The sequence below is a fragment of the Pteropus medius genome, unplaced genomic scaffold (assembly GCF_902729225.1).
Source record: "Pteropus medius unplaced genomic scaffold, Ma_sr-lr_union100, whole genome shotgun sequence".
In the NCBI taxonomy this organism is placed as follows: domain Eukaryota; kingdom Metazoa; phylum Chordata; class Mammalia; order Chiroptera; family Pteropodidae; genus Pteropus; species Pteropus medius.
The window spans coordinates 15,116,229-15,135,355 of record NW_024351730.1 but is presented as its reverse complement, the minus strand read 5'-3'; the positions used below and the strand labels follow the sequence as shown (position 1 = coordinate 15,135,355).

Here is a 19,127-nt window from a genome sequence, read left to right as displayed (position 1 = left end):
ATACACAAACTTTTAGGGTAAGAAAAATAAGCTAGGAAATTAATAACTTTTTGGTATTCTTGCCAAATATGTTTTGACAAGTTGAATTGCTGTTATACTCTTTCTCATGCCATATGGTATCATCACCTCTTGTTTCAACAACTTGCAACAGAAACATTCATCATTCCCAATCTGTAAATAAACACTTTTTAATAAACTGGTTGTAAGAATAACTAAAACATAAAAAATGCATGACTGGGTATTTAAAACACATCTGTACTTACTAAAAATTCCAATAAATGGAACCAAGTGAGGCAATGAAACATTAAGACGCAGACAGGTTTTACTTAATTTTGTACAAGTAATTTAACCTTCATAAGCCTTAGTTTACTCACCTCCACAATAAATAAAAAATCTCACTAGGATCTTTTTAGAGTTAAATAGAACCAAGAAAAGAATAACCTATGACTCCTAAGTTATCAATTAGTAAGAGCTATTGAAGAGCACTATGATTTCTTGAATTCGTCATATGGAACAGTGAAAGTCCACTGTAATTATCCAGCCAAGAATTTGAAGTCACCCTGCATAGATAGTGCTCAAAAGCTAGTTGTTATATGGACAGTGGGTAGGCCTAATTAATGACCTAAGATCTCTATTTCAAGCCTGCTTTTAATACAGAAGCCCTACGAGATATTATTGTTCCCAATTAAATTTGTTACTAGGAATTTAAATATAATCTTCTGAGAATTATGGTAATGAGAAAAAAATTAGTAAATGTTATAAAAATTTAAGCAATATAATAAATAAACCAAATTTTGTAGATTTATAAAAGCTCTAAGTAGCAAAATAGCAAATCTTAAATCAATCACATTTTAAGTCAAAGGGTAGCCTCAATAAAGTACTAAGAATCAACATCGATCAGAATATATTCCCTGATGATAATGAAATTAAATTAAGAATCAGTAACTAATAGAATATACACACATATCCATCTGTTGCTACATCTCCAAAATAGTCTCCAGCCCCAAAACATATTACAAATAAGTGCTATCTAATATTTAAGTAACAATAATTCTTTTCTCATATAGGGTAGGTCTAAACAGAAAAGAAGAAAAACATTTTATGTGACTACTATAACTTACTAGGTAAAGATAGTTTAAGAGAATGAAAAATAAGTTAGATTAATTTACTTGAGAACTTATATAAATATCCTAGATAAACTGTTAAATAGCAAAATCCAATGGTACATAAATATCATGATTACTTAAGATTTATCTCAAAATGATAAGAAATATATTAGAAGAACTTTATCAACTGATTCTGAAATTTATGTGAAAGAATAGTAAAAATCCATGAGTAATTTTGAAAGAGATGATCAAAATGGATAGACTCACTCTACCAGATATTAAACATGTTCTGGTAATGTGGTAATTAATAGTAGAGTAAGAAATTGTATGTCCATGGAACAGAAGAGAGAGCACAGAAACAGATAAGATAGTGTGGCAGCACAATTATGGAGGAAAAAAGATGAGTTATTTAGCAAATGATGTTGAAATTTGGCTTATTATATAAAGAAAACAAAATATTCTCCAAAGACATTAAAGTGAATTGTAAAACTACAAGACAAAATAAATGTAGGAAACAAAAGGAAATCAAGGAAAAAAATATATTCCTACTCAGTTTAAAAGGATTTCTGTTAAAAGACCTCAAAAGCATATACCACAGAGGAAAAAAATGGTGATTTAAATTTATAACTTTCCCTGTAACAAATGCACAGTTAACAGAGACATGACAGGCTAGGGAAGATATACGTAATAGAAAAAGCACTTATATTGTGTATTGTCAGGTAAAGAAAAAAAAAAAAAAAGCACAGAAAGGCTAACAGGAAAAAAAATGAAAAATAAAATAAAACATTTTTTAAAAAGAGAAAATCTAGTAGAAACAAATGGGCATAATCATTTTAGTAAGAGGGGTCCTATTAACGGATCTACTGAGATGTTACATATTTGCTGTTTCATTACATTACATTATGAAAGTTACTGAATGGGAGATCTATCAATTTTAGAAATCATTCTACAGTTTATTGAACAAGGTGTGGTAAATTCAAAGAAGGCAGAAAAACCAGAGAACTGCAATGACAATAACTATTACAAAAAAGTGCCATTTTTTGACTTATATCTTGGTATATGTTAAATATTAATATCCAGTTATGCCAATATTTTTACTGATAGATTTAAAATTTTTATGCTCATGGCTTGTTTTCTTAATCTCATAATTAAAAAGTTTTAAATTATAACCTGAGACTATCAATCTTGGTTCTGGAACTGAGAGGATTTTGTATTAGCATGTTAAAGTGTCTGATATAAAATATCTACTTCCACAGACAACATTCCAGATTATTCTAGAATGCATGCTCAAATAGCACATTTATAAAGTGCCAGGGGCTTTGATGACAGACATTTAAAAAATTTATAATTGTATGTAGTGGAAAAATCCAACAACAATTTGGACTCAGCCAAGAAAAATATAGATTAGGAAATTTTCAAGTGTGAACTGAGCAGCTAAAGACACTTAAAATTCCGCTATACTGTCTGCATATTTTAATTATAAATCCAGTAATTTAATACATAGTCTTTTATTTAAGTAACTATGACTTACGCTTTCATCAATTTTTATGTGAGATAAAAAAAAAATATTTTAGAACAAATACTACTGTTAGAAAGCACTCCTAAGAAAACAGAAGAATGAGAAAAGCTGGTTCAAAACGTGTTACCATATTGTTGTTTTACTTAAGTGAAGTATTCCTTTTGAATTAGAGGAAACTGATATGTACCCAGAGTATGTTGGTAAGTTTTTCAGTCCATATGAGTAGTCTATAACCTTTATGATGATTTTAACAATCAGTGATTATCAATTTATTACCTTCAATTACAGTATATTTTAGTTTCTGTTTATGAATCAGTATATAGTTAAATAGCCTGAGTTGTGATTTTTAAGATTTATGTGTCTTGTTATTTTCTAGAATTTAGGGAGAACATGTATGTATCTAAGGTAGAATGTAAGTAGTATTGTCACTCATCTAGGGAACTTTTCCATAGCTAGTAGGTAGGACTCTATTGACTAATATGGTAATTGACTGTGAGAAGATAGGAAATAATGAATTTAGACAACTAAAATGGTTATCCAATCCAACTTTCCACCATTTTTTTTCTTCCCTAAAAATTCCATCCTGTCCTTTGAACTCATAGTCCAATATCAACAAATTCTCCTGTATCCTAAACTTTATCCCTGCGTGATTCTGCCACCTTCACACTCTAAGTAAAATTTTCCCTTGCTGACAGTGCTTTCCATGATGATTACAGAAATTCTAGTACTGGTTCTCTCACAACCTTCAGGCAACAGAAGTATCACTGCCGAACCACGATTTACCCTTTGTCAAAAACCCAGCTCTTTTGAGGTTTGTGCCATCAAAATTTTGATACCATCCTTTATTCTTTCTAATTTTTGTTATCTACTAACATCTCTAAACCTTCTGTACTTCTGTCTCTCTAGTTTTCACTATACATCATCCCCTTCAAATTCATACTTCACTCCTTGGCCAGCCCAGATCATATGGCTTCTTACTTTCTTACATACATTTTTTTCTTTAATGATTTGAAAACGAATCTCAACCCTGAATATGTGAACATTGCTGGAATAATACTACATGACCATGATTACTGAAAACATTCTAAATTCATGAAAACAAATCTCTAATGGCACTTAGTAATGGCTGACAAGCCAACTCCACTTCTGTAGCACATATGCTTTCCCATTCTCTATAAGGAATATTTTGCATCTTCCTTCAATCCTAAACTTCCTCCTCATCTCAAACCCTTCAACTGAATATTGCTTTCTATTTCCTTAAAAAATCAGAAACAATCTGACAGTTGCAAATGCATTAGGGCACTGTTAAGATCTCACAATCCTTTGTACAGCTCCTGAAGCTATTTTTCCAGCTGCTGAATGCTTAGCTACTAAAGGTTTGTCCCTGTGACCTATAGATGATTGTCCTTGGGCACTGGTGCTACTGTGCCAATGCAGAAAGAAGTACTTGGGAGTTTAAGTTTTACTTCCACTCCCAAGCAAGGCTGCAGTCAATTACTAACAGATGTGGAGTTACACAGTCCCAACTCCTTTGCCTCAAGGGTTGACAGCTCCAAAGTGCAATTTATAGAACTCCCTTTGGGATCAGTTAGTCTTTGATTTCATACAAAATCACAACCTTGTACCCTCCTTTTTCTTACCTGTTGCTCCCCCTTACTTTCTTACTAATATCTTCTGAAAACAATCCCTTAATAAATTGTACTAAATCCTTGTTTCAGAGTCCATTTCTGGAAGTACTCAAGTAAGAATAGTGGCAGAAATGTTCTCATCTTTCTAACACAAATCAACTACCTTCAACAGTACTCACACGCTCTATTTTCCCTCCTATTATAATAAAACAAATGCCTGTTCTTATAAAGCCAACATATCCACTCATCCTAATGCTTCTCATGAACTGTGTGTACTGATGCAATGATTGTCCTCTCTCCTGCTTCATTACTATCTCTCTCCCTATTGGCTCATTCTCATCAGCAAAATATTTTAGTATTCCCTACCTTAAAAAAACAAACAAAACTTCTTCCTAGATCCCAGAGATTCTCCAAGTATCCTGTATGTTATTCTTTACTAAAAAATTTGTCGATAGTTTTCTATACTTGTATTCTATATTTGCTCGCTCTTGTTTTCTTAAAAGCTACTCAATTTAGGGAAACTTTCCCCATAACTCCACAATGCACCTGTCATTGCCAAATACATTTTTAATGTTTTTCATCTTATCACATTTGACCACTCAGCAATATTTTATAAGCATCTATTCCTTTATTTTCTTGGCTTGCATGACATGTTTTTATATTTAACTCACTGACTGTACTTTACAAGTCACCACTAACAGAACAACATTCTTCTCGGGAGGTTTCATTTAGTAATTCACTCTACATACTTAGTAACTCTGAAATCCCTATCTCTAATCCTGACAAGACTGCTGTGATATTAAGACTCCTGACAATTGCACTTTGCTAGCTTGATTTTATAGTTCATAATTTAAAGTATTAAAATAATCATAGGGTTTTAAAGATTGGGCCCTTAGTGATCATGTAATCCAATTATTTGGATTTAAGGCTTCATAAACATGTTCTCAATCTAAAATGATGTTTACTAAAAAGACAATCATATATATATATTATTTTATTTTTAATTAAATTTATTGAAATGACATTGGTTAATAAAATTATATAGGTTTCAATTGTACAATTCAATATGCCATCTGTATACTGCATTGTATGTTCACCACCCAGTCAACTCTCCTTTTGTCACCATATATTAGACTCCCTTTATCCTTATCTACCCCTCCCTTCACCCTTTTCCCTCGAGTAACCACTGAATTGTTGTCTGTCTATGATTTGTTGCTTTCAGTTTTATATCCCACATGACTGAAATCATATGGACCTCAACCGTTTCTGCTGACATTTCATTTAGCATGATTATCTCAAGATCCACCCATATTGTCACAAATGGCAGTATTTCATCTCTTCTTATGACTGAATAACAGTCCATTGTATATATTTATAATAAATGTTTTCAAATATTTTGGGTAGATGCCTAGAAGAGGGATTGCAGAGTCATAGAATAACTCTATTCTTAATTTTTTGAGGAAACTCCATACTGTTTTCCATAGTGGCTGTACCAATTTACATTCTCACCAGCAGTGTATGAGGGTTCCTTTTTCTCCACAAACTCTCTAACATTTATTACTTGTCTTGTTGATAAGAGCCATTCTTACAGTTGTGAGGTGGTATCTCACTGTGGTTTTGATTAACATTTCTCCAATATCTAGTGAACTTGAACATCTTTTCATATGTCTGTTGGCCATTTTTTATGTCTTTTTGGGAGAAGTATTTGCTTAGGTCCTCTGCCCATTTTTTAAGTGGATTGTTTGTTTTTCTTTTGTTGTTGAGTTGTATGAGTTCTTAATATATTCTGGATATTAGCCCCTTAATGGAGGTATTGCTTGCAAATATTTTCTCCCATTCAGCTGGTTGCCTCTCTGTTTTGTGGAGGGTTTTTTTTGCTGTTCAGAAGCTTTTTAGCTTGATGTAATCTCATTCGTTCATTGTTGCTTTTACTTACCTTGCCTTTGAGGTCAAATCCATAAAATTTTCTCTAAAACCAAGGTCCATGAGTTTATTATCTATGTTTTCTTCTATGCAATTTATTGTTTCATGTCTTATGTTTAGATCTTTGATCCACTTTGAGTTAATTTTGGTACATGGTGGAACAGAATCAAGAGCCCAGAAATAAACCCACATATATATGGGCAAATAGTTTTTGACAAAGGAATACAAAAGTATACAATAGAGAAAAAAAGACCCTCTTCAATAAATGATGCTGGGAAAATTAGAAATCCACGACAAAGAAATGAAACTAGAAAATCATATATTTTAAAATTAAATACAATTTAATCTATTTATAGATGTGCAATGTGATACGACAAGGAGTAATGGTTAAGAAAATGGACTCTGAAGTCAGACTGCCTGTTAGAATCCTAGTTCTGACACTAACTAGCTGTTAGGTCTTTAGATGAGTTAATTACCTGCTAGAAATCTCCAAGGGTTACTGCAAAGAGTTTGCAAATGTAAAGGACTTCAAATTGTGCCTAGTATATGATAAAACTTAATTAGATTAACTATTTTTCTTTTTTATTTTGCACATAATTTTAGATAGACACAACACATAAAATCTCAAATTGATGTTTCATCAAGTGCAACAATTACAGTTGATTTAGGGGTAGAACCAGGAAGTATCTACCTTTTATTTCAGAACCTATGACTAAATTTTTACTTACAATATATGACTAAAATTACAATAAAATATTTCACTTAACATTACCATTAATTTTTACTTTAAATATCTCCAAGAAGCATTTGAAACTTGAGTTGATTAGGATTTCAAGGCTAAAAGTCTTTTAACCCAATATTATTTAAAGTTTCTCACAACAAATTATTTAAATTAGTAAGTTTTTGTCAATTTTCAAAAAAATATAAATGTATAATCATTGTACTAAATAAAAACTTATTTTTGAATTAATTTGTATCATTTTAAACAGAGCTATGTTAGTGAAAATTGTATTTCTAGTTGGTTCTGATTATAGTAACCAAGCCAAACTCTTTGAAGTCACAATATTATATCTATGGGGTTTCATGTGTATTCCATTCAACCTTTGAAAATATTAATATTTCTATTTAAGACTTTGAAGAATTATTATTTTAAATAACCATTGGGTAAAAACAGCTTATGTATCCAAAAAAACAATCTGCCAGTAAAATAATTCAAAAGTGATTCAAATGTCTTTATTTACATTTAAAAGTTCCAAATCTACTCATTCCTTGTGTAATTGTTTATGAGTTGAAACTACATTAAAATAAATGTTAAATGTGAATAAAATCATTTTAGGGTAATATTTATAAGTTTCACTCATGGTGTGTAATAGTTAATTTTCCAAAAAAGGATTAAACGAGATATTACTAAATATATGTATCTGCTTTGAACTTTATTCAAAGGTTTAAAGTCCAAGAAAAATAAATAGCAATTACCTTTAAAAAATGAAAAAAAAGGTAAAAGAGAGTAAGTTTTGAAAAAAATTATCTCAAAAACATAACTATTATGATTTTCTATTAATTTTTAAATTATATAAATAAACACAATTCAAAACCTAGAATGAGACCTACCTTATGAAGAATTTGGAGACAAATAAATTACAGTAATAAATGTTCTCATTTTCATAAGATTTTATTAAATTTTCATTATGTAGCTATATCCATAGTTGCATATTCACAATAGAAAATTAGACTCAATTTTTTAACACCTTTTTAGGGGTTAGAAATATAGAATAACTCTTTCAGAAAAATAATATTATTAGAGTGTTCTGTCTCTAATAAGTTTATGAATAAAATGTAGACAAAGCCACTTTTAAGAAAAAAATTTATAAGCATACCTTACATTTTTCATACCAATGTCAAAAATTCAAAATCGCTGTGGTATAATAAAAATAGATATTTGGTCTTTGTCCTTGGTTCCTGGCACAGACATGTGATGCCAACAAAAGGCTTCTGAAAAATATTTCCCATCCTGACCATAGGAGAAAAACCCATCAGGAAAGGCTTATGAAAAGAGCCCTCTTTTGTTTTCTTTTCTGTTTTTGAGAATATTTGCTAAAAGTACGATGTAGGTAGCTAAAGAAGCCATGTTTGGACCTTAAGCTGACACAGTGAATGACAACAGCCTACAAGCTGAGGATGATAAAAAATGTTAAGAGCATACTTCATTGAAGAACTGAACCAACTCTGGAAGCACATATCTCTGAATTTTATGTTCTGTAAATCATTGATCGCATTATAATTTAGGCTATTTTATTGGTCAGCATTTGATATTCACAGCAGGGCCATTTTAACAGACACATACATTCTACTGACTAGTGAGAGAAACCAGTCTGACTAGAAAATCACTATCTTGATTTTTTGCCATATCTGCATTTTCACAATTAATTCATTTTTAAAAATCATCTCACTCTTCTTGCTTTATGTTTTAAAAGGAAATATATCATGACTATAAATAAAAAGCAAGATTATTTGCCATTATAGAAAATAATAAAGATATACAAAATGAATCAATACTAAACTAAATAAAATACAAAAAATAATTAGACACAAAAATCAAATCAAATCAAATCAAATCAAATCAAATCAAATCAAATCTATACACTGATGACTCCAAATTTAAATCTCTAGCTTTCACTATTCCAAATGCCTATTCAACATTTACACTATACTGTTTAGTAAGTTGTCTAAAAAAAATCTGATTAATCCCTAATGTGTTTTTTTTTAGTTTTCCACATCTCAGTAATAACATCTCATTTTTCCATTATCTCAAGCTAAATACCTTGTATTTACACTCCACTCCTTTCTCTTATAGTCTATATAAAATAATATAAAATAATATAAAATTCTGTAAGTCTTATCTTAAAATATATCCAAAATTTTAGCACTTCTCATTTATTGAATTAGTGAATAATTAAGTGATAAAAATAAAATCAAAGTTCATAAATTAAAAATTAAAATATACAAATAATATGGAACAAGTCTTGTTAGTTACTATTATTCTCATATTTTTTCTACTCATGAAATATGCACTATTTTGAGGAAAAACTGTGGATTTATGAATAGTTAGTTTAGATTAATTCTGATGTTGTGTGTGCAATTACTTCAGGAATGTTGGTTTCATAAAAAAAAAAAAAATTCCCATTACCAACTTTCTCAGTCTGACTGCACATTTTATGTAGGATCCAAAGGAAATCTGAGCCTAAGCCACATATATAGAATGAAGGAGCTGCTAATTTTCATGTTTTTATTATAAAGAAAAAATATTTTTTCCCTTACATAGTCTTTCAGGCTTTCTCATCCTTGGACTGAAACTGATTCTTCTAAATATGATAGAGACCTAATTATTTGGGGGAAAAGTGAAACTATATCTTGATCTCAAAGTATATATAGCAATTCCAGTGTGCTTGTAACAGTCATTCTTCATGATTTTCTTAAATGTCAGCTCTCAGTGTTTGAAATATGCCAAATACAGTGAGGCATAAAACATTTGGTTCCTGGAAAGATCATATGGGGATCTAAATGCATTTTAAAGAAAAAGCCTTAAAAAAAAAAAAAGGCCAACACTTTTACAGTTCAGAAAACAAAACTATAGCCTAAAGAGCATGATACAATGAGATTGTCAACAAAATTTACAGAGGGGCCAAGATTTGTGAATCAATAGCTGAAATTCATTTTCCAGAGAAGTGATTGTTAAATGCTTTTAAATGCTGAAATTAAGTTAATCCGTAAAGGCCTTACTACTACCTAAAGAAGATCTTAACATAATTGAAGAAAATCTAGATCTTAACATAATTGAAGAAAATCATAACAACATACAGAGCTCCAAACACTGTTGTTTAAGTTATATTACATTTCAAGTACACCTGGATCATTTATTATAATTTTATGGCACGTTTCCAGTGATGTTTACCCGCTGACCAAGGAAACGGAGAAAGACTGGAGAAAATGAGATACCAGACAGATGATATTCATTTTAAAAAATTTCTCAAATATTATTTTATCTTATTACAATGACTAAAATAAATCTATTATAGGTTCTGACTCTTTCCAAAAACTGAAGTGTTTGTGGTATGTATGGACATTAGGATGTATACTTGATAAAAAAGATTTGGTAAAACACATGTTCAGAATATTTGTTGACCTAATAATCTTTTTATAAGAGAGGTGGCAGTTTTTAAACACACCTCTAAATATTTAAAATAATTAGAAAACTGTGAAATTTTCATTTGAATTTAGTAATTTTGGTAGTGAAAAATAAAACTGTGAATAAAGTCAATTAATGGAGATATAAGCTATTTTTTTAAAGTCTGCATGGACTATATGGACTATATTGAGCATCCATTTTACAAACACATCAATATTTCAAAATTTTTAGCTAATATTTTGAAAAGAATGAGAAACTATTAAAAATATGTTCCTCAAAACTCATCCAGAGAACTTTGAAGTTGATGGATATTTTTATTAACTACAACTCAGAACTAAATTTATTATTGTCATAAAGATTCAAACTCTTTAGAATATGGCTCTGACTATAATATAAAGATGATACAATTTTGAAAAGCAGAAGAAAAACTAAAGCATTAAAATATTTCTGTGAGATCATTATATTTATCAATTATATCAATTTGCTTTTCTGTCTTCAACTTTCTAGAACCCTACCATTCTTAATTACATAAAGGTTTAATGAAATACTAGTCAAGCTCAATGTAATTCTGACTTAACTATTTCTACCAGTATCTTGAAACAGTACTCAAGACAAAATTTACTTTCTATAGTATAAGTTATTGTGTATACTGGTAAGATGAAAAAAAATTTTTCTTTCCACCCCTGAAGCTATTCAGAAGCCTTCTCAAATTTCTTTACATATGGAGAGGGTCTAAGCTCACTGAGGGAACTTTCTTTCTTAAGGATTAATTAAAGAATTTACTATTTATTAATCAAATTATCATTTTACTCTGGATCCAAATCTTTCATAATAGGATAAGTCTGGCTTAAAAAAATATATATCATGCAAATTCTTTTCTTTTCTTCTTTCTTTTTTTTTTTGACTGGGATCAGGTTTTATTCATTTTGGTTTGGCACAGTGACTCTCACACACAATATGTCAGATATTTATCAATTGTATATAGGTTTATTCTTCAAAAATATCTATTCTCATATTTCTTCATCAAGAATTCTGGAGCAAATTCTTAATGATACCACATGGTAAAAAGAGCCAATCAAATTTTAATGAAATTTTGATAAGAAGTTCAGCAAATTTCATAATGGAAAATATAAAGAAGTGAAGGCAGTAGTATACTTCTACACGGAGTGGTTAAAAATAATAAAACCATCCTGTATGGGCACTAAATTATGGGCTGTACACTTTATATATATGATTGTATTTAATTATAAAACTCTATCAAGTAGATACAATAATTCCCAATTCAGAGGGGATACTAAAATGGAGAAAAATGATATAACTTGCAAGGTCATATAATCATTACAGGATTAAAAAGAAATTCAAACCTAAGTAAGTGTGACCCTAAAGTTATTACTCCCCTATAATGCCTTCCTTTAGCAATTAAAGGGAAGGAGAAAGAAAAGTCAAAAGTATTTCTTTAAACCATCTGACAATGTGTTTGCTGACCTATTGGTGGCTCAAGTAAAACCTAAATTAAGAGGAGAGACCAGAAATTGAAAAACATGACTAGGCTAAAACCAGAAACCTGGATATAGAAGTCAATCCATGGATAAAGCAAAAGAAAAGACACAGGGAAGAAAAGTCTAGTAGGGCCTTGTCCTTCCACTTGGGCATCCATTTTCTTTCTTAGCCCGAAAAGCCTCTGTTATTTCTTTTTATTCTTCAAAACATTTATGATGTTATTAAATGTAATTTTCAATAATAGAAGTAGTTGATAACTACAGAAACTATCAATTTTTATTTTGAAGGCAAATGTCAAGAGTGCCCTAAATACTTCTTAAGAATTAAAGTTTTACATATAACAGCTCAGCGATACCAGAAGTTAATTTTGTGCTGGTAAAAATTCAGTAATTGTTTTATTCAATTTACATAAATATTTTAAAAATTAGGTTAGACTTTTGCTATGATTATTTTTAGTTCCAATTTCAACTTGTTAGAAATACAATCAAGAAATTCAAATGACTGGAATTACTTTTTTCCTTCAAATATAATTATCTATTTTGATGACAAAGAGACAAAGTAAACAAATAGCAAGTATTGTTTAATTTTAATTACTTTTTTAGTTAAATCTGAGGATTGCCATACCTCACTTCTTCTTTAATCATATTACTTATAGTAATTCACTCTATTTGTTTATTATTTTTTTCCAGAGTATACTATTTCTAAAGTAATGAGCAAGCCAAATGAATAACATCTAGAATAACATCAAAATGTATTTATTATAACAGTGATATAAATTTGGAAATAAAACATAAACATAATTATTTTTTAAAAAATAAGAATTAAATTAATATGAATAAATTGGAACCAGCCAGGCATAGTGTTAACTAAGAGAACCTCAGTAGAGAAACAGCAGAGATAAGACCTTAGGCCAAAGAGAACACATCTAGAATGATCAGAAGAGCATATGACTCAAAAAGAGGCTGCAGAAAGAGAGCAGTAACTAGATCAGGGAGGTGCAATAGGCCATGATAGATGGTCTGGACTTTAGTATAAGAATAACAGGAAGCCATTGAAGATTTTTACCCGAGAGAGTTGCATGGTCAGATTTTAACTTTGAGAGATCAGTCTAACTGATGAAAGCAGGGCCAAGAATCAACATGTGAAAATAAATTAGGAGACCACTGTAGTGCCTCTGTAGAAGTTTATGGTGGCCTACAAGAAAATGGTAGCAGTGAATATAAGGAAGAAGCAAACACATTTTAGGTAAAGGAGATATCTATGTGTGAAAGAACACGTATAATAAAAGGAATAAAGATGTGATAAATAAATGAAGGGATTGTTTTAGAAAGACAACAACTTCCAGAAGGCCTTATATGGTGTTCTTTTCTCTTAATACACTAGACAATGTGGTCTGTCTTATTCATCACTTTATAAAAATTCAAAAAACAAAAGCAAATAAACATCATTAACTTTTAATGCCCTCTCTCATGTACTCATAAAAAGCCTTTCTAGATAATGTTTATGCCTTTAAATAAATACTCTCACATCACCCATACATTTAAAAAATACATAGTATGTAGATCCTTATTTTTGTTAAAAATAAAAAAGCCAGATTTTATGCTTAATGTTCAAAATTATTATTACCTTTCTAAGTTCTTTCCTTATCAATTATGCCCCACTACTTCTTACACACACTTCTTCAATAGTTAATATATATTTAAATAAAACAAATGTCCTTCAGATTCTAAAGAGTTCTAAAAATTTTCTCAAGATTCTTTCTTATGATCTCCAACATTCCCCTGTATCCTACAGATAACCATCTTTCCTACTTCATAGAGGAGAATAGGCAGAAACCCCTTGATTCACTGCCCTACCCTGGTTCCACAAACATTCTACATTGCACCTTTCTCAGTGGAAAAGGGTCCTCCTTCCTGGCTTCTGGTAATTCAGAGGAAAAGTAACCTTCATGAAATCTAATGGAGTTGAATTTCTCTGCCACTGATCTAGATATCATTCTCAAAAATTCCTCAAGTTACGAATGTAATACTAATTTCCTTTCTTATATTTTTAACCCTTCTATTCTCAGTTCTTTTCCATCAGCATATTCATATTCACGTTCCTTCCATCTTAAAACCACCTTCTGTACCCTTTCTAACATTTGCCTAATTTTTCTCCTTGCTTCATTGACTTTCTAAAAAAGCATCATAAAGGCTGTTTATATTCTTCTGCTCATTTGACAGTTGGACATATTTCATTATTATGCCTATTTTAAATAAGACAAGAAGGTTGAGTAAGGTTAAATAAACTTTCCCAAAACTATAAAATATAAAGCAGTTTAGACAGAATTCTAATCAAGATATTCTTATCTAAGGCTTTACTTTGCAATATAAAGCTTGATGCCATCATGTCATTATATGTAATGATTTGTTTTTGTGTTTATTTTTATAAATAGTAATATCATGTTCAATTCATATTACTTAAAGAAATACATGTGAATAATGAGAAAACAAAGTGATCTTTTAAAATATGTGACCTAAAGATAAGTACATGACTTATTTTTTTCTGATTTTTAACTTGGCAAAAGCTATTACATAAATATCAAAGTATTATTCACCTCTTTATGGTATTACTTTAAAAGCATAAATGATAAAGTATTACTTGTTTATTATTTTATATTACAGAATAATAGATACAAAGATATTGTAATTTATACTAAAGTGAGTGAAAATATGATATGATAAAGGAAATACATTTTATTTAATTTATCCAAATTCAGTTTCATCAAGATCAAATAGTGCAAAGAACTGACACTATATTTTAGAAGGGCAGTCTAATTGTACATAATTCAACAATATTATTTCAGCTAAATATTAAAAACTTTAAAAACTATTACTCATAGTAGATTATTCTTAGTTTGCTCCATTATATTATTATTTTCTAATTCCTCAGCTATCCTTTTCAATTAATTTAGACAGATAATTTCTTCAACAAAATTAACCACTTAATGTTAATACACTTTTGTCACTAAAGTCTTTAATGTATTCATTTATTCTGTAAACATTCATTAAAGACCTACTGTGGGCAAAGAACTCTGCCAGGCATTAAATGTAGAAAGATGGAAAATGGGTGACATAGCTACCATCTGAGGTAATTCAAAGAGAATGTCGGTAGCACATGAAAGTCACAGGTGACCTCGGGAAACTTCTGAAAGTATATTCATTTTAATACAAACATTTAACCAAGGTAACACATGGGCAAATTATATACAAATGCAGTTTAATACAGTATATGTATTAATGACTAAAGTACATCTCAACATTACTAGCTTTCTCAAATGAGACTCTAAAAGAAAAAGATAAATTTTTATATTGAGGAACTATATATCATTTCAGAAAATATAAATTACTTCTTTTTCCTGTATATATAAAGGAAGTACTACCAGTGTGAAAAATAATGTGAATATTTTCATATCTCTGCATAGCTAGGGTTTTCTGAGTACAGACAGAGTTGTAATTTGGGTTAAAAGACAAATTTGGGAAGTTAAAAGATGACTGAATGACTGAATAGATAGTGAAAGATTTCTTCCCAGGATTTATCTCCAAGGAGGTAAACACTAACATTTTAAAGGGGGCTAAAGAATGGAACCATATATTTATATTCCAAAGGATTTTACATTACAGAGTTGAGGTTTCTCTTCTCTCAGGAGAAAAGGAGGGCAGCTCTATAATAGTTCCTATATGCCCAGGTTAATAATTAGGGAGCTCCTCTCTTGTGAGGCTTGAATCTCCCTTCTGATACTTACAGATGCCAATATCTAGCTCTCTTCACATTGCTCTGAATGGGAGCATAGAATGCCGGAAACTGATATGCTATTGTTCTAAAAAAGGATAGTCTGCCTGGATCCAGAAACTTTGTATTTGCTTTTGGGATAATATATATATATTAATAAGTGTGTGTGTGTGTGTATATATATATATATATATATATATATATATATATATATATATATATACACACTTATTTTCAGGCAGATCAAGTTACCTTAGTAGTAAATAAATGATCTTATTCAGAAAAGACAACATACTGATCTTTACCATTCTGTCATAAGAATTTCATAAGATTTTCAATTAAAAGTAGGGTTGGTTAGTGTACCAAAGTAAATCAACCTAGAGAAAACAAAGAAAAATCACTTACTTGATATTATCAAGACAGCCCGATTCAGGTTTCAGAATGGCAGTATGATGAAACATTTTATATAAAGCAATCCCAAGGAAGATGACATTAAGCTGTAATATAAAAGGTGATGTTATATAGCATAACTGGAGTAGGAAAAAAAGTAAGTCTATTCAACAGATAAGTTGTTCTGGGAAATTAGCTCTCATTACATTTTTAAGGGAATTGGATTATAGATGACTGACTAATATTTTAGTAAAGGCAAGAAGCCAGTTTGGAGAATTGGGATACCAATGAGGTACAAAGCACTGTTAAGCCAAATACATGCAAATACTAAAATCAATATATTTTTGAAAAGCCAGATCATGAGGATTATAAAATGTTAGCTAAATTCTGATGTTAAAACAAACTAGGATTAAAGTAGAGGAAACCTCCAATGAGATTGTTATATTACTGGAGCCAGAGAGAGCATATGATTTAAAACATAACAAAACAAAAAGTTCTCGTATAAATTCTATATATCGCATATATGTAAACCGTATGGAAAACTTCATATTGAATTGTCATTTATCACCTGATTTGTTTATATATGCCAGAATTTGAGATTGATGGGCCTACGAAAGTTAAAGCATAAGTCCCACTGAAATTCTCTAAATAATACAGGTCTACAATCCTTTATCAAATTCGAAAAGTCCGAAATGTGAAAGTTTAAAAAAATTAATTGAGTAGCCCGAATGTCTAACCTGAGCTGAACCTATCTGACGATGGGAAAACCTGATTTGAATAGACATAAGGCACTTATGGGCCTTTATTCTTTATTCTATTTCATCTTACTTTTCCTATTTTTTTCTGCTTAATTAATACTGTTTGGTTTCAGAGTACTGCCTAGTCCCTAATATATTGGTTGATAGGTTTGATGTGGGGAAACTGCTTATTCTCCTCTAGAGATAATATGTAATATGTAGTATATGTAACATATTACCTTTCTAAAGTCTGAAAAATGTCTGAATTTCAAAATGTATCTGGCCCAAAGGATTTCAGATAATGAATAGCAACTTTATATTTTAAAAGAAGTACACAAATGACACCAATAATTACATCTAAATTAGAACAAATGATTCATATTTTATGCATCTAAAAATTAAAAATTAAAAAAAAGTAGGACTCCAGAATGCTTGTTTGTTTGTGCCATTCTCAAATAAAATTCTTTTATATTTTAAAGTTTTCAAGATTTATATAAAAATAAAACTATTATGAACAATAATGTATTTTGAAACTTTCACAATTTCTGATTCCATTCAGTATTCAAATTATCCAAATGAAAATGAGTGGAAATGTACTATTGTCAAACTCAAAGTCATCACTGCTCAAAGATCTACAAAACCAAATGGATTATGTTGGATCAGCCTCCTCAGGAGCCATAGCACCATATAAATATGCAAATGCATGTTTTCTTCTCCCAATGGTTTTGATTAAGTATGTTACAAATATGAAAGTAGACTATAACAAGGGTCTAATTGCTTGAGTTATGTAGGGTCAAATAAGTACTTGCTTTTTCCAAATTAATCTATGTAAATTAAAGATAGTCAGTACAAGGATAGTGAAAGTTTTATTTCTTGACCTGGGAAAGACATAGTTAATTTGGAGTTCTTACCATAATTATCAAGGTCGCTGGTCCTATAAAACTCCAAATGAAGTAGGTGTCAAGTCGGAGCCAACATCTGCAATGAAACACAAGGGAGAGAAGGCATTCAAGGACTGGGTATGGGACATACATCAAGAGTGAACGAGTGACAGAGAAGAATGTGAACTGCAAAGCATTCCACTGGGAGACAGGAAATATTACATTGCTTGTTCATTTAAATGCTGAATTACGTGCCCAATTTCTGACAGCACTATTGATGAAGTAAGATAATTACCCCTGGAGGAAGCAGGAAAAAAATGGCACTGGGCCTATTTGCTAAGGCCTTTTGTCTGTCACAGAAACCTTTAAAAAAAAAAAGAAAGAAAAGAAAAAGAAAGAAAAAGCCATACACAGAGCTATTAAATCGAGTAGCTTTAAGCTATCCTTTTCTCTCCAATTATGGAGCTACATAACCTGTCTATCAGCTGTCAGGCAAAGTGACATTTTCCTGTCAAGCAGATCTGAGGAAATTCTGTACAAAGAAGAAATAAATTTGGTATCAGAAGATTGAAGTTTAATTAGGTTGAGTAGCCAACCTTTCAGAGTTCTTGAGTCTTAAAAAGTGCATTGTTACTGCTAGTGCTTCTGGGGTTGCAAACGATCCTTAGCATCCCATGAAGTTGATTCATGACTCAAAAGTAAATTATTAATCACTTAATTTCAGCTACATTGAATACACCCCCAATTCTTAAAGCCTCTGGGAAATTACATTTTCATTTTTCAGGATGACAGGAAGATAAAATGGAAGTGATCAGTTATGAGAAAGATTAATATAAATTTTAAACAAATTACATTTGATGTTAAAAATCATATCTTGAATTATTTGCCATTTTTCTATATTTCAGGCATAATTTAAAAATGAAACATCTCCAGTTGAAACTGTTCAAGAGAGGTTCGCTAAGCAGTTTAAAACTATAAAACTAGAGTATGTAAATATACTATGATTTTTATAAAAATGTTCATTAAATCTCAGGAATAATGGAATATCAGAAAAGCTATGAAGAAAGGAACTTATAAATGTCCATTGATAGAGCAATAGATAAATAAAATATTTTTAACTTATATGATAAAATGTTACAAAACAGTTGAAATGGGGGAAATAGATCTTTATATATCAATAGGATAGATGACAATAACAAAGTTAGATGAAAAAGTAACATGAATAATCTATATATCTTTGAACTGTATATATAAATTTAATACTCATATTCTTGACGGATATGTAAATGTATGTAATTTTTTTAATTAAAAGGAGAAAATAATCACCAAACTCATGTTAGTGGTTGCCTCTCATAAGAGAGTAGAGAGAATGAGAAGTGGACCAAAGGGGCTTTAGCCAAGTTTTATTGTAATAATTATTGAAAGCAATGTGCCAAAAATACTAACAGTTTTAACATCTGAGACACAGAGGCAGTGATGCTTATGT

At 30.3% G+C, this 19,127-nt stretch overlaps 1 protein-coding gene across 13 annotated transcripts in view; it reads right to left on the bottom strand.

Annotated features, from left to right (window-relative positions):
* Positions 1-19,127, bottom strand: part of ADGRL3 (adhesion G protein-coupled receptor L3) — a 726,915-nt gene that overhangs the window by 49,925 nt on the left and 657,863 nt on the right. For all 13 annotated transcript variants that reach the window (XM_039845304.1, XM_039845303.1, XM_039845307.1 and 10 more), the window contains 2 exons: positions 17,672-17,738; positions 16,039-16,130 (listed from right to left, as the gene is read on the bottom strand). In XM_039845304.1, the coding sequence (XP_039701238.1) occupies positions 16,039-16,130; positions 17,672-17,738 (159 nt within the window). The remainder of the gene's footprint in view (positions 1-16,038; positions 16,131-17,671; positions 17,739-19,127) is intronic.